The 21,934-nt window shown below is 46.8% G+C and overlaps 2 protein-coding genes across 7 annotated transcripts in view; one reads left to right on the forward strand and one right to left on the reverse strand.

Annotated features, from left to right (window-relative positions):
• The window catches only part of LOC124486996 (fibroblast growth factor receptor-like 1), a 31,082-nt gene extending 17,105 nt beyond the window's left edge, over positions 1–13,977 (forward strand). The window contains exons 3-7 of one of the 2 annotated variants that reach the window (XM_047048970.1): positions 1,456–1,728; positions 10,337–10,414; positions 10,619–10,903; positions 11,638–11,991; positions 12,232–13,977. In XM_047048970.1, the coding sequence (XP_046904926.1) occupies positions 1,456–1,728; positions 10,337–10,414; positions 10,619–10,903; positions 11,638–11,991; positions 12,232–12,665 (1,424 nt within the window). In that variant the 3' untranslated portion in view covers positions 12,666–13,977. Of the gene's footprint in view, positions 1–1,455; positions 1,729–10,336; positions 10,424–10,618; positions 10,904–11,637; positions 11,992–12,231 lie in introns of both variants that reach the window. The other variant, XM_047048959.1, reaches the window with a different exon arrangement.
• Positions 13,978–15,745: 1,768 nt separating this feature from the next.
• tacc3 (transforming, acidic coiled-coil containing protein 3) lies at positions 15,746–21,781 on the reverse strand. 5 transcript variants are annotated; one of them, XM_047047954.1, is made up of 16 exons: positions 21,681–21,781; positions 20,508–20,685; positions 20,284–20,414; positions 20,135–20,175; positions 19,243–20,021; positions 18,656–19,173; positions 18,059–18,417; positions 17,911–17,969; positions 17,691–17,821; positions 17,494–17,575; positions 17,146–17,339; positions 17,015–17,058; positions 16,749–16,909; positions 16,439–16,545; positions 16,216–16,336; positions 15,746–16,052 (listed from the first exon to the last, which is right to left on the reverse strand). In XM_047047954.1, exons 2-16 carry the CDS (start codon positions 20,682–20,684, stop codon positions 15,987–15,989), a joined length of 2,970 nt encoding a protein of 989 aa, XP_046903910.1. In that variant the 5' UTR covers position 20,685; positions 21,681–21,781; the 3' UTR covers positions 15,746–15,986. The 5 variants fall into 5 exon arrangements, with proteins under 5 accessions (XP_046903910.1, XP_046903909.1, XP_046903908.1 ...); XM_047047953.1 differs by adding an exon at positions 21,168–21,250 and having other exon boundaries at positions 18,656–20,021; positions 21,660–21,746; XM_047047952.1 differs by adding an exon at positions 21,168–21,250 and having other exon boundaries at positions 18,656–20,021; positions 21,681–21,745.
• Positions 21,782–21,934: the final 153 nt, after the last annotated feature.

Genomic DNA, 21,934 nt, shown 5'->3' on the forward strand with positions numbered 1-21,934 from the left:
GCTGAACACTAGGCTCCTCTGTTTAGCTCCCCTGGTAGCAGAGGAGTGAGATATGGGCTGGCTGACAAAAAAAGCCAAATCCTGCGGTCACGTTTGCTCCGCAGACGTAAACAATGACACTTTCAATTTCCTGTGCCTGCCGTGGAACAGGAAGAGCGTCCATGGAAAGGAAGGCAAACCCTGACTTGTGTGTGTGTGTGTGTCAATGTGTGTGTACGTATACGTGTTTCTGTGTGTGCACAAGCACATGCTTGTGTTTGGTTTAATTTGACATCAATTTAAGATGGCAGAAACTTCATCTCCGCTCACAGATCATAGATGACATCATGGCACAGATCAAAACGCTTGCACGCTGTGGTTGGTGCAACAATAGGTTTTCTTTTCGCACACTTGGGTTTCCTGTTGTTATAGGCCATCAGCAGAACACTGAACAGAGGCTGGCCTCACCTTCTCCATTCCCAGTTAATAACCCTTCTCCTGGATCCAGACCCTCCACCTGAGCTGAAGAAACATCTGCTTGCAACGTGACCAATAAAGGCCAGATGGAGTTATCTGGAGCACCCTCTCCCACAACCCCCCCCCCCCCCCAACACACACACACACATCTATATAATGAACTGCTTGTTTACCATACGTGTGAAATGCTCCATCGGAATGTGAGAGTGTGTGTGTGTTTAGAGGGGGCTTGTTTGTTTGCCCTGCCCCTTAGTTTTTACTGCGACCAGACTGACCATCTGTGGGTGACTAAGCACACCTTGCTTTTCAGAGTTGTGACTCTCCACTGCTTTCCTCTCCTTTACTGCCCTTCTCTCCACTCTCCTCCTCTCCTCCCCTCCTCCCCCCCCCCCCCTTGGTGTTCCTGTCTGTAGGGCTCGGTGGTTGTGTGTTGTGTGTGTGTGTGTTGTGTGTGTTGTGTGTGTGTGTGTGTGTGTGTGCAGTAGCTGTGCTCCATGCTGTAGCAGTCAGGGCACCGCAGGCCTCCATCCCGGGCAGGCTGGGAGCGCTCCACTTCATCAGATCTGAGGGAGAGCTAACCTGGGCCAATTAAGAGCTCCAGCAGAGTGCTGCTGTCCGCCATGCCGGGGCCCGCCCCCTCTCTGCTTTGATCTCCAGCACGCTACACGCAAGCACAGCCAGAGCGCTTTAGCCCCTGTGAAATGGACGACAGGGGCTAGTCCAATTATTACAATCTGGTTTCAGCATCTCCAGATAATCAGACTTAGGGGTGACAAATGACCCTTAACTCTGTCCCTAGGCCCACCTCCAGGCAGACAGGCCTGAGAGTAGCAAGGCCACAGTCAGACGGACTGGTTTAAATTCAAACATGCAGTCGTACTTACTCTTCTAACAGGATTCCTACGGACGTTGTTTAAGACGTGCTGAATTGACCAGCTGTTTACCGCGCAGTACACGAGAGGTAAGCTGGTTGATCCCACAGCATGTGTGTTTCCCCAGGGCCCCCGAGGGTGGCGGAGAGAGTAGCCCACAGGCAGACAGCTCGTCTGGGCAGCGCCATCAAGCTGCCCTGCCTGGTGGAGGGAGACCCCCCGCCACTCATCATGTGGACCAAGGACGGACGCAACATCCACAGCGGCTGGATCCGCTTCCGGATCCTCCGTCTGGGGCTCAAGATCAAGGAAGTGGAGGCAGAGGATGCTGGGACCTACATCTGCAAGGCCACCAACGGCTTTGGCAGCGTCAACATCAACTACACCCTCATAGTGATTGGTGAGTGACTGGACACACTTTTTTTTTTATTGCTGCCATTTACACGACTGTTTATGCAAGGCGTCGTGTCAGGTGTTGTGTAATGTGGCTTGACTGTGGCCTTGGGTAAACCGAACAGGCACTGTGAGTTGGAGTTGTGTTTGGGGTTCGGCTTGTGTTACACATCTTACTCGTCAAAAGCGAATGCCTAATTAGCCCCGCGCTGCGGATGAAGTCACCTTTCCAGTAACTCTGCCCAGGCTCAGTAGAAAGGCTTACAATCTTCCGGTGAAGCTACATATGTAGCCCCCCCCCCCCCCCCCCCCCCCTCTCGCCTACCCTCCCACCCCCCAAGTTCAAGATCTTGTCAAGTTGCAGATGTTCAAAGACGTGCTTCACGGAGGTTACGGTCTGAAACACGGGGATTTCGAGCTGAGGGTTAGAGGCTGATCTCTTCATCTCTAATATCTGAGATATCCTCCGCGCACAATGCCCGAAGTCAACAGCCGTTCGGGATATAGTTTCATAGTGCTTCGTCCTCTGTGACTCAAGTGGATCTGGAAATCTCTCCTTTCCCCCGGCTAAACCGTGACTCGATGAGGCCAGGAGACCTGGGACTTGAAGCGGCTTTACAAGAAACACATTTACTTTTACCTACGTGATTAACGCTTTCTTGTGAAGTCTCTTCATGTTAGTAGAGACTAAGCAGACACCAAGTCTAATTCCCCAGTTCCTAAAGCGTGCCGGCTCTGTTGGATCTGTGTGTGAGTTGAGTGTCTGTGTGTGTGTGTGTGCGCGTGTGTGTATACAAGTATATGTGTGTGTGTACAGTTTATTTCCTGTACTACTGACTGGAGCGTGATGAATGAGAGGAATGGAGCGTGAAGGTTCTGTTTAGCCTAATTACTCTAAGATGCCTAATTAGGGTCAGAGTCTCCCAGAGAGAGAGGGAGAAAGGGAGAAAGGGAGGGAAGGAGGGAGGGAGGGAGGGAGGGAGAAAGGGAGGGAAGGAGGGAAGAAGGGAGGGAGGGAAGGAGGGAGGGCGGGGGGGAGGGGGGGAGGGAGGGAGGCCAGGGGCCCAATGGAGAAGCTGCTCCTCGGTCTTGTGACAGGCTTCTCACACCAGTACGCAGGTCTTATCAGTCAGATCTGGGAAACACTGGGGAGTGAATGGTGCTTGTTGTTTTATGGCTGCATGTTAGGGGCATAGTGGGGTAATTGGGAAAGAGAGTTTACCAGTGTTATTTTTTCGTTTCTAGTTCAAGTTGAGGTTGCAAGCATGGTCAAAGACAGGGTGTTGATTTCCATAAAAGGAAAGGATGGAGACGCGAGGACACGAGGAGAGGCCGAAGGTCACACTACAGCTGTGTGATGTGTTGAGAAAGTTGTTTGGAGCTGTGTCTACCACTTCCTAATCTTCATGTTTACATAATCTGCTTTTTTTGCCATAAAACTCTTTTGGAGTTCTTAGTCTTATTTTTTTTTTTACCTTTTTTGGGTAACTATGATCAAAACTGTCTCGTTCTCTGTTTAGATTCATTTGTGTGATCAGGCAGCAAACTGTGTAAATCTTGCTGTCAAGTCATCCGAATGATAGATAGCACTTCTTTTATTACTGTACAGTAGTGTGTAAGTCACAAATGATTTATCCTCCTGCTGCTCTCTATGTGAGAGAGAGCTTCAATGAAATGAAGACTTCAATGAAAACTATTTCAGCCCACTGTGATGAAGCAGAGAAGTTGCTCCAGATCAGCTGTGCCTGGCTGCTTCTGGTGGTCCTACTCCCACATAAGGACAGACTCAAATACTTCTCGTACTTTTTGAACCTTTTTTTTTCCTCCTTCTCAGAAGGCCGTTTCCCCTTTCCTTTTCCTTGTCCTCTGTATTCTTTTTTCCCTCCCTGGACTACAAACTGTTTGGCTTCACGTCCCCCTCCTGCTGGTCAGGGCTCTGTGTTCCCCTTCTCTCCTGGTTGTGGTGAGAGCGTGACCAACACTGGGCCAACACCAGCCTCGCAGGAGTCCTTCCACAGCTCTGTTGTGGAACACCTCAGAAACCTCCTCCCCTCTCATCTCCTCCCTTCTCTCTTTCTCCAGATCCTTCTCTCCCGTCTGTCATCGAGGCCAGGACCTGCCAGCCCGTCACTACTTTGTTTAGATAGATAATTGTTCTATCAGGGGTGCAGCGCAGCGAGACCCACTTTTCACGTGTGTTGGGATTACTTGAGGCTTGTTTTCAGATCCCTGCAGGAGCGGAGGTATAGGTAGGGAGGCTTGACAGCTATGAATAGAGGAATGGTGCTGTATTATCCTGAGCAACAGTTTCCATTCAACTTAGCACAGCTAATTGTGAGACATTTGAATTGTGTTGCAGCTTGTAGGTGGTTTGGTATCCAGTTGGGAGGCCTGCTACAATCCTCAAAGAGAAAAGGGGAGAGATTATTTATTTGAAATGTTGTAAATGGGGGGTGTAATACAGGCTAGATTCCAGCCCAGCTCCACATACAGTATCCATCATGCAAGTTTATTATTTTTACTGGAGCTCAGAAAAAGAAAGAGAAACAACTGCAGTCAGTTATAGTGCCGTTTGGGGGAACAGAGGCGACGATATCCTGGCAGCCTTTCAAGCTCAAGGCCCTCGCTGCACAACACACTGTTTAAGCATTACAGTCTGCATCAGCGGGGACGTGCAAGGGAGAAGACAGACAGGGGGAGATTATGGAGGGGGAGAGAAGAGGGAGACTTTTAGAAGCGAGACAGAGAGAAGAGGAAAGGAGAGGGCTGTCTGCCGATGATGTCACGTGGGGATCCGCTGTGTTGGGGGCGTGCTGTTGGAGATGTCTCCCTCTCCACCATCTGCCAGCAGGCAGCCTGTCCTCCCCTGAGCTATCCCAAGAATCTGGTGGGCCAGTGCAACATGGCGCCTCTTCAATCCCCCCCCCCCTCCCCTCCAGCTGGTTGTTTGGGCACTGTTTGGGGTGGTCTCCTGACAACTGGACCCAAACACCCCCTCCCCCCTCCTCCTGGTGGACAGAGAGACAGACAGATGGTCAGACAGACGATCAGGTCTGACAGACAGACAGACAGACAGACAGACAGATCTGATCTCACCATCAGTCAGTTCTCTGCAGGGTTGACTTCTATGATGTTAAAGATATCATCAGATGGCATCAACATGTCATGTTTTTACAGCTCAATCTTGTTGTATTAACATGTCGTGTTTCGGCTACTTAAATACAAACACAGTGTTGACGTTCTGCATAACTTCAGCAGGATAACCTGGGTCAGATCTCAATGGGCCCTTCTTTAGCGCGCAGGTCGTTAATTGTCAGCTGTATTGAGATTGCTCTGGAGATGCTGCAGTTTTGGGTGACCGTTTAGATAAATGGTCCCATGTGTGACTTATAGCATATGGTAGCTGTTTGGAGATCTCTAGAGTGTGATGCAAGGCAACTACACATAACATTAGAATGTCCCCAACAACATCTGGAGCTTGTTGGGACCCCCACAATCATGGGGGCTTTCCTGCGATTCAACTGTTGCACCAGGGCCAGAGGAAGGAACAGGGGAGGGCACTTCCTGTAGCTGGATTTGTGAATGGAGCCGTCGAGGGGTGAGAGGGGAGAGCATGCAACCCTGAATTACCGTAGATCAACAGCTCAGCTGAATCACCTCTCTGCTCGATGTTTGACTGCTGCACGCAGGTGTGTTCCCAGGTGTGGGAGTCAGATGGCTGAGCGGTTAGGGAATCGAGCTATTAATCAGAAGGTTGCCGGTTCGATTTCCGGCCGTGCAAAATGACGTTGTGTCCTTGGGCAAGGCACTTCACCCTACTTGCCTCGTATGTCCCTGTACTTACTGTAAGTCGCTCTGGTTAAAAGCGTCTGCTAAATGACTAAATGTAAATGTGTTTGTCGTGCTTGAAATTGCGATGGGTCCTTTAGGCTCGGGCTATCGATAAAAGTCTTGCTCGCTTCCTGATAATCAAAGCCCTTGTTTTCTTAGGGGCCCACTCCAGGAAGACAAATGACATGTTATCAGTGAGACATCGTGTCTCTCAGGAGCCCTGCAGATTCTCTCTCTCAGCTCCTCTTTGATGCAGCAGGAGCGTGGGGCCTCTTAAAAAGGAAGAGCAAGCAGAGAGCAAGCGAAGACGGACGGACAGCGAGGCCCCTTGGTCCTCTCCGTTTACTCATAATTATATTTTTCAGTATTCCAACAATAACAGTTAGATGGCGGCAGCGGGAGAGCTGTTCTTCCTCCTCCTGCTCTGTGGCTCCAGTGAGCCTACATTGTGTTAAGACAATAGCAGCCAGGACTGGTGGTAGAAACACTTATAAAGGGCGCCTTTGTTCCTAAAGACCTTCAAAAAGTAAAGAGGAAATAGATTCAGGAACTAAATTTTTTTTAAATATATAAAAAACACACATACACACACAACAACAAAAAATAAAATAAACGAAATCCCTGTCAGTGTGGGACTGTGTTTGCACTGGGAGGTTCAGGAACAGGGAGGAATGTGGAGAACCCAAGTGAGCAACAGAAAAATATTTCTTCCAATGTAGGCTGTTTTTTTATTTTAAGGAATGGGTTATTATCGTTGGCTAGTTAAAGCCCTTCAAATAGCCATGACATCATGGCTGGCCTCGGTGCTACAGGGGACAATGGAGGGCTTGTGCCCGGAGAACCCTCGAGAGCTAGGGGTTTTGGGGGAACCGGGAGGGCGTCTGGAGGGAGAAGGGGTGGGGGGGGGGTAGAAGCCACATCTGGTCTCTCTACCTGCCCCAATCAAACACAGAGTCAGAATCAAGCGTGCCAAAATGCATTTCGAGAAATTCAACCGGAGGCTACACGGAGCTCAGGTTCTGCGAGAGAAACGGGGCTTTGCTCATAGAACCAGCTGTAGGGTATTTTGATCTTCTCGAGAATTTGACATAGTGTCTCGTGATAGCAGTTACAAAGTGTGTTTGACGTGAGTGTACTGGACGTCGATTAAAATGTGAGCGTTTGAAGTCGTAATGAATAGATGTCAGAAAACCTGCCAGAACTTCAGGAACTGGAGACTGGAATGTTGAAAGATGGTGAAACTTTGCGAATGATTTCACAGCTAGGTTTAATACGATTTGACAGCGTGCCCTGTTCTGGTATCAGATTAAATCATTTTAACCCGCAACTGTGCTCTGGATTATCGTCTGCGACACAAGCGGTCGTTTACGTCTCGCACGGCAAGGAATGGCAGCAATCGGTATCTGCAGGGCCGTAACTACCATTGAGGACACCGAGGTCGTGTCCTCGGTATTTTTTTTCGTATTTCAGTTTTTTTTTGTGCTTAAATCGTGGTATATAAACTCAAAATAAAGTACACGTGAAACTTACTGCAGGACGATGATCTTGGTCTCCCACAAACCGTAACGTGATTTTATACTTGAAGAGCCGAGTAGCTCAAGAGTTTGGACATACGTGCTGCGCGTCATCAACAAAACGTACTGTCGTTATGGTAACCACCAAACACAAGTCGGATGCTGATGTTACCGCCATAGACATACCGCTACTGTTAGTGAATAGCCTATGTTAGTTACAGTCACTGGAAGAGGAGCGCAGCAAACTAAACATGTAGGTTAACCCTTTACTGCCTAGCCAACATTCCAAACATTCCATAAGCTGTTGAAATATGATATTCATATTAATATTCATATTTTTTGAATTTTCATATTAAATCATACACCTTAACTGTTTATACCATCTTGAAGAGGAGAACTAGGAGATTTTTATCATGTCAATAAATATATGATCACTTGAGGCAAATCATATTTTATTAAAGTGGTTTCAGGCAGCCATTCTTTACAAAAACTTCTCCATCCACCATACCTCATCAGACAACTGCTATTTTCACCGATTTAATTACAAGATGGAGAAATACTTTGAGTGGGTGGAATATCCACAAGTCTGTAGGCAATGTAGAACAGAAGACAGATTAGAAATATCATATTTTGATTAAAAGTTATGACCATTCTAGTGACTAGTGGAGACATAGGGAAAACCGGAATTATCCTGTCCCAAAAGTAGCTAGCTCTATGGCTGGATACTCCTCTCGATAACTAAAAAACGTTCGAGTTTCTTCCACAATCGACCGAATTGGCCAAACAAGGCATGTACATTTAGCTTACAGTATACATAATCTACCTAGTTAATGTTGTTTTTCGAAGTTTTTTAGAAATCTGCTCAAATCGAAGCTAAACAGTGCTACTACCGTCATTGCTGCCTGTCACAAACGGCCAAGCCGGACACGTCGTTCTTTCCTGAAAACACTCGCTTCACTCCCACAAACAAATTCTTCGTAAGTAAAAAGTTTAGACTTTTAATTGACAATATTGACAACACATATTAAGGAACTTGTCTTTACTCATAATATCGTCTCCGATTTAAATTCGAAGCTGTAAATCTAACACTGTAGGCAATCTCCCATGGTCTCCGCTCTGGCTCCGCCTCGGAAAACAATGGCTGCCGTTGCAGACGATAGATTTATTTCCCCCTCCCACTAACCCCTTAACCAATGATATGTACTTTGAGCTTAAGTTGTCATGAGTATCTGGCAGTTTTCAGAAATAAAATCGGTGATTGGACGGTGACGCTATTAGGGCGGGAACCATGGGCATTTTAATGCCCATATTTGAATGGTCCGGCAGGAAAGGGTTAAGAGAAGTTTAAGTGGCAGATGACTGTGAGAAGAAAGATTCATTTTCATGTGGAAATATTTGTATTGCAGCAGCGTACTACTCAGATAAGGAAACATCAAATCAAAGTTTGGTTAACTCCGTCAGTACCGGTTGTCAATCAATTTCCACCGGTTGAATCAACATTCATTTTGCGATTGATATGTCATTGATGTGATTGATTGAAAATGAAATTCAGTGGCAATTGGGAAATATCAAACTGACTCGCTATCGCTCGGTCGATACGTTCCAGCCTCAGTTTGATATTTCCCGGCATGACCGAACGGTCGAGGTTAGTAAGTAGTTTATTATATGGCAAGTTTAGATTATTTTCGTTTTGTAAACGAATATAAATGGTACCTTTAGGCTAATTGTAGCTAGCTCTCAAGTCTTCTCACGGTGTGTTTCATGTGTTGCCAAGCAACTCATTACTTTTGATAGAAAGCGGACAACATGGTTCTGCTAAAATGGCTTTAATTTCATCACAAAATAACGACACAAGTGATTCAAAGAGTCTGGTCTTCATCCTCACTTTCGATGACAAAGCTTTTCAGCATCATCTGGATAGTAAAACTCAGCAGCTGATTCGTCGATATCGCTCATTTTGAAGCTGACGTCAGAGGGCAATACGGATCCGTATTGACCGGCGAGGAGGGCAATACGCGGCTGGGGTGACTACTCATTATCCAATCAGAACGCTCGTACCGTCGTTGCCATATAATAATAAAAATGAAAATGAAAATGGCCATATTTAAATAATGTAATTTAAAAAAATTCCGGGGGAGCATGCCCCCGAACCCGCCTAGAAGTTCTGACTCATGACCTCAGTATTTTTTGGGCCCTGCGTACGGCCCTGGGTATCTGTGTCAGATACTCATGAATGCCCATCTTCCCCAGTCGATGTGCATTACCAACCATCTCTTAAGTTTCACTCATTATATTTTCACTAAGCCCTGTCTTAGCTCCACCATATGATGTCAGTCAGTCAGTGACATCATAGTCCCCAGCTGTCTCCTGGAACTGGCCTTATGAAAACCGATCATGTTACTTTCAAACTCTCCAGTGTGTGACCTTAACATGCTCCCCTCTGCGGATTCTATCTATAAATGCTAAATTTACTCAGATGGAGCCAAGAGTGTTTCACGGTGTCTGCATGGTGTTCTCTCTTCGTGTTCACGGTGTCGGAGGCATTGTGACGGATTGTGAAACAAAGTGGTTTGGACCGAAATGGAAAAGTGATATTTCACTGTTTGTGATACAACTCTGTTGTTCTTTAATCTGCTCGATATGTCAGTGCTTTGAAGAAGCTTCTGACATCGTCAGAGGCCACGACTCCTTTAAGAGTGTTTTAGTGTGTGTGACTGTCTACGAATCCATAATTTTTCCAATTTAAAATATATAAAAAAGATTTCATGACCAGAATAATCACAAAGAAATTATATATTTTTGTAAAAAAATAAACTACGTAACTACGTTTCTGTGGTCTCTGGAACCCAACTGCATTCAATATTTGCCCCAAATGGCCACAGAACACAAGAAAAGTCCTAATAGGATTACTGTATAATCTCTGTCATCACCCTCAGTTAAGGTTTCTAAGGCCTTTGCTGCATGCCGGCTGGGCACAACAGTTCCATCGTTTTAACACCACTTAGGATTCAGTTCTGCAGGATGCATTTCCTCAGCATCCATGACTTGTGTTCCTGCTGCTCTGTGGTAACGTGTGTCTCTCTCTCTTCCTCCTCCTCTATCTCTCATCCTCTCTCTCTTCCTCTCTCCTTCTCTCCTTCTCTCTCTCTCTCTCTTTCTCACCCCCCCCCCCCCCCCCCCCCCCCCCCCCCCCCCCCCCCTCTCTCTCTCTCTCTCTCTCTCTCTCTCTTCCCCTCTCTCTCTCTCTTCCTCTCTCTTTCTCCTCCACAGACGACTCTGGTTCCGACAAGACCGGGCCCGGGGTGGCAGATGAACTGGAGGCGGAGTCAGGCCCAGACAGCTTGTCAGGTAAACTAGGTAAGAGCTGTCCACCATCCAGGATGCAGGAGCATCGCTGGGTTCCAGTTTAACCAAACAATATCCCTTTGAGAAGTAGCATCTAATTTTCCAGGGGATCCTAAAATATGCACAGAAAACCCCTCCAGTTTCATTCAGTGAAGCGCGGCAGTGGCAACCCACAAACCCTCTCTCCGTGTCCCTGTTTCTCGTCAGTCCGGCCCAGGTTCACCCAGCCTGCCAAGATGAGGAAGCGTGTGATCGCCCGTCCCGTGGGCAGCTCGGTGCGTCTGAAGTGCGCCGCAAGCGGGAACCCTCGTCCAGACATCGTGTGGATGAAGGAGGAGCGCCCGCTCACCGACAGAGAGGTCGGCCAAGGGCGCCAGAAGAAGTGGACCCTGAGCCTGAGGAACCTGACCCCAGAGCACAGTGGCCGCTACACCTGCAGGGTCTCTAACCGTGCCGGGGAGATTAACGCCACTTACAAAGTGGAGGTCATACGTACGTATCCTGCAGCGAGACTCGGACTCTTCTGTAGAGGGGGAGGAGTCCGACTGAATGGGTGTAGGAGGAAAGAGGAATGAGATGTGTTGCTGTTCTTGCTTTCTGTTAGTGATCAGAGAAAAGGAAGTAGAAAAAAAGTTCAGTGCTAGAACATTTACGTACAGTACTTAGGAACTCAGTCATTAGCCATTCTGGATGGGAATTTGACCAAGGAAGAACCGTGAACTTTGAGAGATTCTTTCTCTCTGATCTACCTTCTCCACATGGCTGCGTTTGATCAGGAAGCCTCGCTCACAGCCCTGCGCCCATGGACCAATGTGTTTGTGTAATCATGTATATGAGAAGCATATTGAGAAGGGGAGTTTGAGATGGGAGAGTTTGTGTTTGGTGGGGAGGGGGGAAAGGTGCTGCTTAACCTAGAGCCCCTCTACCCAATCTGGGGATGATTATGGTCCAGCTGTCTGCCAGAACACCAGCCCCCCCCCCCCCCCACCAACTTCTGAGACATGTGCTGCACAACCAGGGGCAGAGAGAGAGGAAACAAATCACACATACCTCTTGTGTTACATGCGATATTTCCCTCTCCCTCTCTCTCTACCAATTACGCGTCCCGATCCTGAGGGCCGGATCCAAAGAGACGTTCCTGCTTGTTCAATGTGCAGCGTCTCCGTCACGTCACTGCCACGGGACCTCTGTTGTGACAGTCGGGCTCGTTGTGTTTTTCTCCGCAGAGCGGACCAACTCCAAGCCCATCCTGACGGGCACTCACCCGGTCAACACCACGGTGGACTACGGGGGCACCACCTCCTTCCAGTGCAAGGTGAGGAGCGACGTCAAGCCCGTCATCCAGTGGCTCAAGCGGGTGGAGTCCAACGAGGAGAGCCGCTACAACTCCACCATCGAGGTGGGAGACCACCGCTTCGTGGTGCTGCCCATGGGGGAGGTGTGGTCGCGCCCCGACGGCTCCTACCTCAATAAGCTGCTGATCACCAGGGCCAAGGAGGAGGACGCGGGCATGTACATCTGCCTGGGCGCCAACACCATGGGCTACAGCTTCCGCAGTGCCTTCCTGACCGTGCTGCCTGGTAAGAGCAGTTCAGATGTGATGCTGAACCTCCTTTGATGTGACGCTAGGCTCCTATGAGGGTTTAGGTGCGGTTTTATGAGCGTACGTAAATTCCCTCGGTGACGCTGCTTGTGAGAACGGAAACACAAATCAAATTGTATTTGATCTGACCACTATCTACAACTATCGACCTACTATTTGACCACTGTCGACGATCATCATCTGTGTTGACCCTTTCTCTTCTCCTCTCGTCCTCCAGACTCCAAGCCCCCCATCACCCCAATGTTTACCCCAGCCTCCAGCACCCTCCCCTGGCCTGTCATCATCGGCATCCCTGCTGGCATGGTGTTTATCTTCGGTACGGTGCTGCTGTGGTTCTGCCAGAGCAAGAAGCACTGCTCTCCTCCCAGTGCCCCCACGGGGGCCTCTCAGAACCTGCAGGCCTCCCACCGCCTGCCCTACCGGGACCGGGACCGCACCTGCGTGGCCCCCTCCTCCACGTCCTCCAGCCCAGACAAGGACTGCATAAACTACGAGGACTACCTGACCCAGAAGCAGTTGCTCCTCACCCAGGGCGGTTCGAACCTCCCGACCAAAATCTACCCTAAGATCTACACTGACATTCACACGCACACACACTCTCACGTGGATGGGAAAGTACACCAGCATCAACACATTCACTTTCAGTGTTAGCCCCCCCCCCCCCTCCTCCTCCCTCTCTGGAGCAGCGATGCTCCCTCCGTCCTCCTCTCTCTCTCTCTCTGCCTGTGATGTCCAGAGAGCGTCTGAGCTGTGTTCTGGTCCATACTTCAGAAAACCGCTCGTCGTCACACACAAGCTTGGGACTGTTCGTTTAACTGTTATCAAACCTGGCCTGAACCCTCTGCCCTGGACCAGACCGTGCTGGGGGGTTCCAGATACAACTACACAGTACTGACTGAGCGGTGTTTTATCAGAAGTAACCACACATTCTGGAACAAATGCGAGTGGTTCCAGACATTTCATCATCGTCGCTTGGTACTAATGTGTACAGATTTCACACCACTAAAACCAATTAAAGCCTTATGTGCACTTACTTTCTTTAAACATGTTGAGATTCTGCAAAGTCGTACGAGATCAAACGGTAGCTTTTGAGATTCACAGTGACGTGCTGTTGACCCTCATCTACAGGGGTTCACGGACCGGGACTGGGGTCAGTGTCAACCTTTACCTCTACTCAAACTTTGTTTTGTTGTGATTAAAATGGTACTGAACATATTGCAGAAGGGCAGGTTTCATGCTCATACTCAGGTACGCCCTTTGATCTTGTATTGTTTTAGATTTGTCGTGCTCATCCATCTAACCTGACCACTCTTCTTTCCTGGAGCTGTGTCCATCAGTGACCTTGTCTCTCCTGTTTTCACCCATAAGGTCACATAGGTTGACCTTTCATATGTCGCCTCCTGAGTTGTATTGAGGTACCCGGGTCTTGCCATATCTGAGAGATTGCAAGGGATACAACATTTCGGTTTCTACATCCAGGACCTTGCAACACTTCAACCTCCAGAACACAAACGTTTAGGTTGCTACCACTAGGCTAGTATGCGTGTTTATGTAGTGGTGATATCCCCAGAATACCCAGAAGGCTTTGCTGTAAATACGATACCACTGTATATGACAACAACGGAAAGTATTTGGACTGCAACCAGTTTTTATAGATGTAGTCGATTATATACATTTTGAAACTCGTTCTGTATATTTTATTTATTTTATTAAGGAATCACATTGTATGTTTGTTTTCCGAACTTAGGCATTTCATATGTATTTTGATCTCAAGTATGTAATATTATAAAGGTTTACTGTGGTTCAGATGTAAAGTATAGCCTATAGCACATAAGCACCGCCAGTTGAATCATATTTAGTCCGTGCTAGTATTTAGTCCATCATGTACTGTATGTAATTGGTTATATTTGACAATCCTGTATGAAATATCTTAAAAGAAGAAAATAAACTAAGCTACATCATTTAAAGTTGAATTTGCAACTGTTTGATTAAAAGAAAGAAAAAATGAATACCTTAGTTTATATATTTTTTTTATCGACTCAACAACAATCCTTTTTTTACTTCTGGGATGTACCATGTTTGTCATTTTAATAGGTTAGTTATCCTGTGGTTATCCTGTGGTTATCCTGTGGGCTGCACAGCCTCCAGACTGATGCAGGCGTTAATGCCTCTCCAACAGCCAGATGAGCCCAGCGGTGCAGCGGTGGTGAGACAGGGCCAGTGCAGGGCCCTGATGCTGCTGGGATGAATGCCTGAACAGACACAGGGAACAACCTCAGGACAGAGCACTCTCACAGTCCCTTAGATGAGTGATGGGCCCTGCAAGACTACACCAAAAGACTAGCATCTTTCCCCTTTTAAGAAAGTGAATCAATCCCCTTCCACCGCCCCCCCCCCCTCTACTCTACCACCTCATTCAGCTCCAATCTAAGTGGGATAACCTTTCAGCGTTTTAGGAAGTGCATTGTCCTTCCCTGGGAGGGATGTGACAGGGCCCTGTGATTGCTCTGGAAAGAAGGGATGCATTGTATTGGAGCAGCAGGGTTGCAGCCTTCGCAGGACAGTGGAGCTCCCAGACTCCAGACAATAACAGTTATTGAAGAACTGAAATGTTTTCAATCAAACTTGACTAATGCAACTGCTTAGATGACGCATATAAACCTGCAAATTAATTTGTGCTATGACAATCAAATATAGATTGGTCATGCATGACCCTCTAAAGACATACACAAAATACCTTACATGGATTGAGATTTGTGATTATATTGTAGTTAACACTGCCACCTTGTGGATTGTGAAAGGACATCAGCTTGACTAGAACCTGATACTAATAATCCTCACAATTACAGCATACATGCATTTTGTAAACTAATTGTTCATGTTTTGTAATACTACTAAAAATCTAGAAAAGATTTATCAGGGTCCCTGCAGGTTTGAGTAAGTCAAATTTAAGATCATAAAGATTGAAATTGAAGACCTACACGACACATTACCCCAAAAATATTCAAATCAAAGAAATTTTAAAATGTTCTTTCAATGAATGACATCATTAATTTAATTTACAGATTAAGCACATTAGTAACCTAATTTAATTTCATTCATCACTCAGTACTAGGGGTGGGGGGGGGGGAATACCCTTTGGTGTAGTGGGTTGAGAACAAGGGCCTACACCACAACAACATGGGTTCAAATCCAGCACAGAGTGTAGTGCCAAACACATCCGTGGCCTCAGATCCCTGTAACTGCAGCGCACTCCACGACTGACCAGATCCCTGTAACTGCAGCGCACTCCACGACTGACCAGATCCCCTCTCCCAACTGTCCTTTCAGGTACCAAACTGTCCCAACACGAAAGGCTCAACCAAAAAAGGTAAAGAAATTGACCCTATCAGTTTTATTTAAGTCCAAGAGCAAAAATTGAGTTGTAAGAAGATCCGTCAGCCAGATTTGACCCCCCCCCCGGTAATTTGAACCCTGGACTCCAGAGCTCCGCTTTGTAGACTACGACCCAATGCGGCCAGCGTTTCTGGAATTGAACGAGGGTAAAACCTTTTTTTAGACCTGACGAAATTAAATTTAAGACCTCGGACAAATCTGTCCATTTAATATGTTTTAAGCCCTTAAATTTAAAGTTCAGAATGAAACAGTGAAACTTCTTTTCTACACCCTTCTCACATGAGTGAAGGCAGGATCAATTATGAACAGGACAAAATACACTGCACATGACAAGCTGACAGTGAAAGTTTTATTAATTACTATATAACAGTATGGATCAGAAGATGAGGAAAACATCAGACAACAAACATGGATTTAGAGGCAAGAGCAAATCAAATACTGGCACCGCTTGATCTCCCAAAGCAGCTACTATTTATTTACAAGGCCCTATTCTGACAATGTTCTGGAGGAAAACAGCCTCTTAACTACAGTACACATATAAGGACAGGAACAAACATGGACACGTACAGAATAAAATCAGCCTTTCTGGACTTTAGCGATCAACTCGTCACAAAGGTTGGTCAGTTCCTCGACCTCTTTCACCTTGAGGGGAGGAGAGACAACATAGGATTAGAAAACACCCTTGAAACATTTAGCCTAAACCTTCAAGCCTCGGTCAAAATCACAACATACATCCTACAAGATTGGTTATTTTTGACGATTCCGTACAGTACACGATGGACTGAATACTAAATCACCAACTTACTTTCTGGTCCAGGTTCTTGTCCAGCGACTGCACCTTCAGCTGCTCCCTGCGCAGCTGTGCTTTCAGAGCAGAGGACTCCGACTTCAGCTTGGAGCGAACCTCAGCGATCTCTCCATTGGCCCTGCAGACAGAGCCTCTCACAGTGAGTCACATGGTACATCATGACAACACAGCGATGACCCGGATACGGGGCGTGTGTGGACGCTGGGCTAGCTCCACTCACAGGCTGATCTTCTCCTCTGCGTGGGCCTTCAGCGCCTGGTAGCGCTGCTCTCCCTTCTTGATCTCAGCCAGGTAGTCCTGAGCACACTTCTTTAGGACCTCCTCGTTCTAGGCAGGAGGGGGAGATCAAATGACTGTTTAGTGGGTTCATGAGACAGTGCGTGGGACCCAAATTCAACAGGTGCAATGTCAGCAAGTGTCTAACATAAATTGGCATAAAAATAAAATAAAAACAATACCAGCCAAGCTGATCTTGCCAAACAACCCTCAACATAATATACCAACAAGTACATTGTCCGTTCGAAACTGACCTTTTTATAACCCCCAATAGCATCCTTGTGTTTGTCCAGTCTCTTGCACAGGTCGGAGAGGGACCTCTCCATGGCGTTCAGATCCGCAGCGATCTGCTCCTTCTCCTGCAGAACCTTGCAGAGCGCAGACTGGGCCATGTCCTTCTCCTTCTGATGCTCCGCTGCAGCAAGAGGAACAAACCGAGCCTCGCATTCAAAACCTAACCAAACCTTAACACAAAACACTTCCTCCTTTCACTTAATGTTAAGAAAAAAAAAACACATACCCATCATCTGAACGATCGTGCTTTCATACCCGGAGAGAATGTTCCTGAGGGAGTAAAGAAAGACAGTTAATAAACACCTAGAACGAAAAGCAAGGTGACTGAAGCGACTGTGCGCTGGCTCGACGGTCTACCTCAGCTCTTGGTTATCCAGAGACAGCTCGTCATACTTGGCCGTCCACTGCTTCTCCTTCTCCTGTTCCCGTGCCTCGACCCTGGCGATGGCATCGTCCATGTCCTTCTGACTGTACTTCAGCACCTCAATGATGGCACCCTCGCTGGTGGGCTGGGAGAAGGCCGGGGCCAGACCCTCCAGCAGGGGAGCGGTCTGCACCACAACAACACCAATCAAGGACAAGAAGAATGGGGGGGGGGGGGGGGAATTGATGTACATACTTCATTACTGTGACCCCCCCCCACACACACAAAAGGTCATATTAAATGAGTTAAAACTTAAATAATCAACGACAGAGTTTACTTACTTGTGCTGGAATGCCTAAAGTGAAGTCATCCATTTTCTGTCCGCTCATGCTTTCCTTGGCTCCGGAACGGTTTGCCTCCATACTAAAACAACCACAGAACTTCTCAATCAATTCGTACCAAAGCTGGACAAATAAGTCCCGTAGTTTCAGTCAGTCCAGTACAGAAACAGTCAACAGAAGGTAGTTGTGAAACCCACCGTGAGGCGAAGGCAGCAGGGCGTGGGAGGTTGTCCAACCCTGGAACGCCACCAGCCTTCTTGGGGCTCTCTCTCAGCAGAGGGTCAAACTTCAGGTACAACGACTGTTTCCTCAGTGCAGACTCCTTGAACTAGAAAAAATCAAGAAGAGAGTTGGTGGATATAGACTTATAATACATAAAATTCACAACTCATAGAAAAAAAATGAATATACACTCACAGTGGTAGACCCAAACTGCTCCAGGTAGTCCATCTGACCGTCAAAATCATTCGACATAACTAGGGAGAAGGGAGGCCTAAGTTAAAGTCAACTGAAAAGCCTAACGTAAGAACATGTTGGTTTAGTTCTCTTTACACATTTAACTTACACATTGCTCCGGGAACAAAGTCCTCCATGGGTTCCATGCCATTTTGTGGAGGCTGTTCAGAAAGGGCACATTCTGGAGTGCTGAGCACAGGCTGGGCTGGTTCCTCGGTGGATTCCTGATCGTTCAGAGGGCCAGCCAGTGGCTGCTGAGACTGGGCAATGTCATTCGCTCCCAGGAAGCCAGTAGCATCATCTGATCGCTCATGTGTCTGGGTCATGTGATCAGGGTCCTGGTGGATGTGTCCAATGGCAAGAGTAGACACATCTGTTACAGGGATTCCAAACTCCCTTTCCTTCTTCGGGTTAGTTTCCAAGTGAATGACAGTTGCTGGGCTGTCATCTCCCCCACAAGAAACACCACTGGAAATGGATAGACAATGAAAAGACAGGTTCACCCTTCAAAGCATATCCAATAGTTATTCACAGATTATTTCATGTTTCTACAAAAAAACAAAACAAGGCACAACATAAAATTGTCCATAACATTGTTAGTTTGTTAAATATTGAAACGTACATAACATTTTAGTTTGTTAAATATTGAAATATGAAAATGTACATAACATCTTAGTTTGTTAAATATTGAAATATGAAAACGTACATTGGGAGTGATGAAGTATTTTGCTTGACAGACTCATCAGAAGCAACCTCCTCAACTAGAGAGGGGGGCTTGCCCTGTGGACTGGACATGACACCCAGAGGACTGGACACCACACCACACTTAGGAGAGTCAGTCATTCTAGCATTTGAACCAAAGGGATTATAGTTGGGGTCATCCAACTTGTCAAAGTCAAAGGCGTAAGAGCCCTTGGGAACTGCAACTTCAGCATCATCTGCTTGCTTTACTGGGGGACTCTGAGATGGGACAGAATCCTTCTTTTCAGATACTGGCTTCTTTGCTGTTGCCTTCATGCCTGCTGGTCTTTTGCCAAACTTTTTAGGAGGAGGCTTGTGTTTTACTGCTCCATCATCAAAATTGAACTCTAGTTTGACTGCACCTTCTTTGGGAGGAAGCATGGATTCAGCAGGTGGCTCGCTGGAAGTAGGGGACATTGCAGCAATGGGCTTCATTTCTGGAAGGACAGGGGTCTCTACGATTGGCTGAGACACAGTCAAGACCTCAGCTTCCATTTCCTGCTTCTCTGGAAGGACAGGGGTCTCTACGATTGGCTGAGAAACCGTCAAGACCTCAGCTTCCATTTCCTGCTTCTCTGGAAGGACAGGGGTCTCTACGATTGGCTGAGAAACCGTCAGGACCTCATCTTCCATTTCCTGCTTCTCTGGAAGGACAGGGGTCTCTACAATTGGCTGAGATACCGTCAAGACCTCAGCTTCCATTCCACCACCCACCTCCAACTCCTGGCGTTCCACTGCAGCAGGTGGATCTTCACATGTTAGCTTCCTGCCAAGCTCCGGAGAATTCTGAATTTTGGCGCCTCCCATTTGGAAAGGGTTGACTGAATCTAGGTCATCAAAATTGAAATTGTAAGAACCCTTGGTGGGCAGGGGAGCATCCTCGAAGGCAGAGGAGCGGGATAACGCCTCGTCTTGATCGAGGCAGTCGAACGACACGGCCGGTGGCTCCTCCTCGCTGTTTGATACGTCTTGAAACTCGAATGCAGAACTCTTAGCCATCACGATCACGCTGCTGTCTGTGGAGTTGACGTCGCCGGACATGTCAGCGATGGAGTTCTCCACTGACGGCAGGAACGGGAGGGTCTCATCGAGTGCTGTGACAAACTCTTCTGATCTCTCCTCAGGTGTGAATGAATCACCAGAGGCCAGTTCATTCTGTACTTCAAGCATGGGTTCCTCGACTGATTCCCAAGGCCTTGGAGGAGAGGGGATCATTTGAGCAGCTCCTTGGAAGGGGTTCATGGCGTCGAGGTTGTCAAAATCCAGCTGATAACCGCCTTTGCTCTGGATGGGCATGTCCTCATTAGGAAAAGGCAACGAGTCTGTAAAATCTGGTGTGAGAAAGTGACATGAATATTACTAATACTTAAATTGGATAAACTGCTAATATTAAAACGAGTAACATCAAATGTAAATAGGGTTGGGATAATGTAATATCCGTCACCTGATTGTGGTCCATCCAATGTCCCAGTGCTTTCCTGAGTCCTGTAACAAATAAATATATATAATAAGAGGACGGTTTAGTTGCAGACTGTATATATTCTAATGATGGATTGCACGTTCTAAATCAAATGAAAAAGAAAGTGTACTAACTGTAAAGTGGTTGACAACTGCAACGCCTCAAGTGCTTTGGTACACTCATCCAGACTTGCCATTTTCAGGGATTTGGTGGGAGAAACTATTCTCTTTGTGACAGGATCTCTTCTCGGGGTCTGAAAACAAACCTAAAAAGCCACAACATCGATGGGTCAGTATTCGATTAACAAATCAAGTACTTGTTGCACTGCAAATCTGCTCAAACTGAACCTGAAATGTACCTTTATTCCCTTCGCCACTGATTTGTTGGGGAGATTCTCTGCCTGAGACTGACGAAGAATAGAGGGTCTCCCTGTCGGTTGATCCAGTGAAAAGATATCGAAACTTGAATCGCTTTCGCTGTGCTTTCTTTCTGGGCAGACCCCACGATTCTCATCGTTCACAGGAACTGAACTCATTCTGTATTGAGACACAAACAAAGTTACTGGGCATTATCTAACCACAACCAGAATTCCGTCTAAACAGCTGCACCGTCTGATAGGGGTTTGCATGTGAAACGTCAGGAATGGGATACGCCCCATGGCATTCACATCACATGACACAAACTGAGCAGTGAATGAATCGCTGTATTCAAAATCTCTCTTCATAAGCTCTCTTCATAAGCTACTTGTGCACTTTAGAACCTACCAATAGCTGTAAACAGCACCAACCAGCCTGGGTGTAATACTTAGAGGAAGGAGTGCGATAGTGGTAAAAACTATCATTCTCATGCCAACAAAGAAAGCTACTCAACTTGTCACGCACGACATCAATATCGAATTGGTTGATACCTTACCAGTGTAGGGCAAGTTATCGTTGTAATATTGAATGCTTAACTCTTTCTTGATGGCATGACCAGGATAGAGGTGTCAAACTGAAATACTCAAGTAGCTGTTATTTACCCACTGTCCTCACTCCTCACACCAATAGTATTGTGGACTGTCGTTCCATTTCCCTACACACACTGCCCGGATCGATCCGTGTCCTGCCAATGTGAACACACCCAATCTGCAACGCTCCGTATTGCTTTACAATTTGATATCAATGACATATTACTTTAACCGATGTTTATATATTAGCTTAGAGCTCGTTTGCAAATAAGACAACACAAAGCGTCTGCTAATACCATAGCAAAACGTTGGTTTGTAACCTGTTAGCCAAGCTGCTATTGTAGCTTTAGCTAGTTAGTGAGCTACAGTATTGGAGCTAGCTAGCCTAGCTAGCTAAACCAGCTAGCTCTTGTCAGTTTGCTCGTCTGTCTAGCTCTACATTATTAGCTAGCTAAACCAGCTGTCTTGCAGGCAAGCAAGGAAAATCATAAAACATAAGCAAACACATAACATAACTGCATAAGCAACGTAGTAAAGCAAGTTTCATGTCCTTAAAAGACCTACCTCAAATAAACAGTCACTTACGTGTTAGCTCTCGCAAGTAACGGACTCCACACGGAAAATACTTTTTCGAACACTGCTCGACCTTTTGGTGATTTGTCGCGATTTCGAATTTAAACTCCTCACTTTGGACCAATGATAGGGCAGCACTTTCGAGCAACTCCGGATGCAACAACCAATAGCGTTGCATAGCAAATATTAAAAAACGGATGTTGTTCTTGATGTTATCAAGAGAGGGCGCGCTACAACCATTTGCCACTCGGTGGTCAACTCTAAGA

This window comes from Hypomesus transpacificus, chromosome 3 (assembly GCF_021917145.1).
Source record: "Hypomesus transpacificus isolate Combined female chromosome 3, fHypTra1, whole genome shotgun sequence".
Classification (NCBI taxonomy): Eukaryota; Metazoa; Chordata; class Actinopteri; order Osmeriformes; family Osmeridae; genus Hypomesus; species Hypomesus transpacificus.

Coding starts and splice junctions, on each gene's coding strand:
- tacc3 (XM_047047949.1), bottom strand. CDS start 20,684: ATGAGTTCAGTTCCTGTGAACGATGAGAATCGTGGGGTCTGCCCAGAA. Junction 17,059..17,145: donor CTGGATAACCAAGAGCTGAG/GTAGACCGTCGA, acceptor TTACTCCCTCAG/GAACATTCTCTCCGGGTATG. Junction 16,546..16,748: donor CTATTGGGGGTTATAAAAAG/GTCAGTTTCGAA, acceptor CCTCCTGCCTAG/AACGAGGAGGTCCTAAAGAA.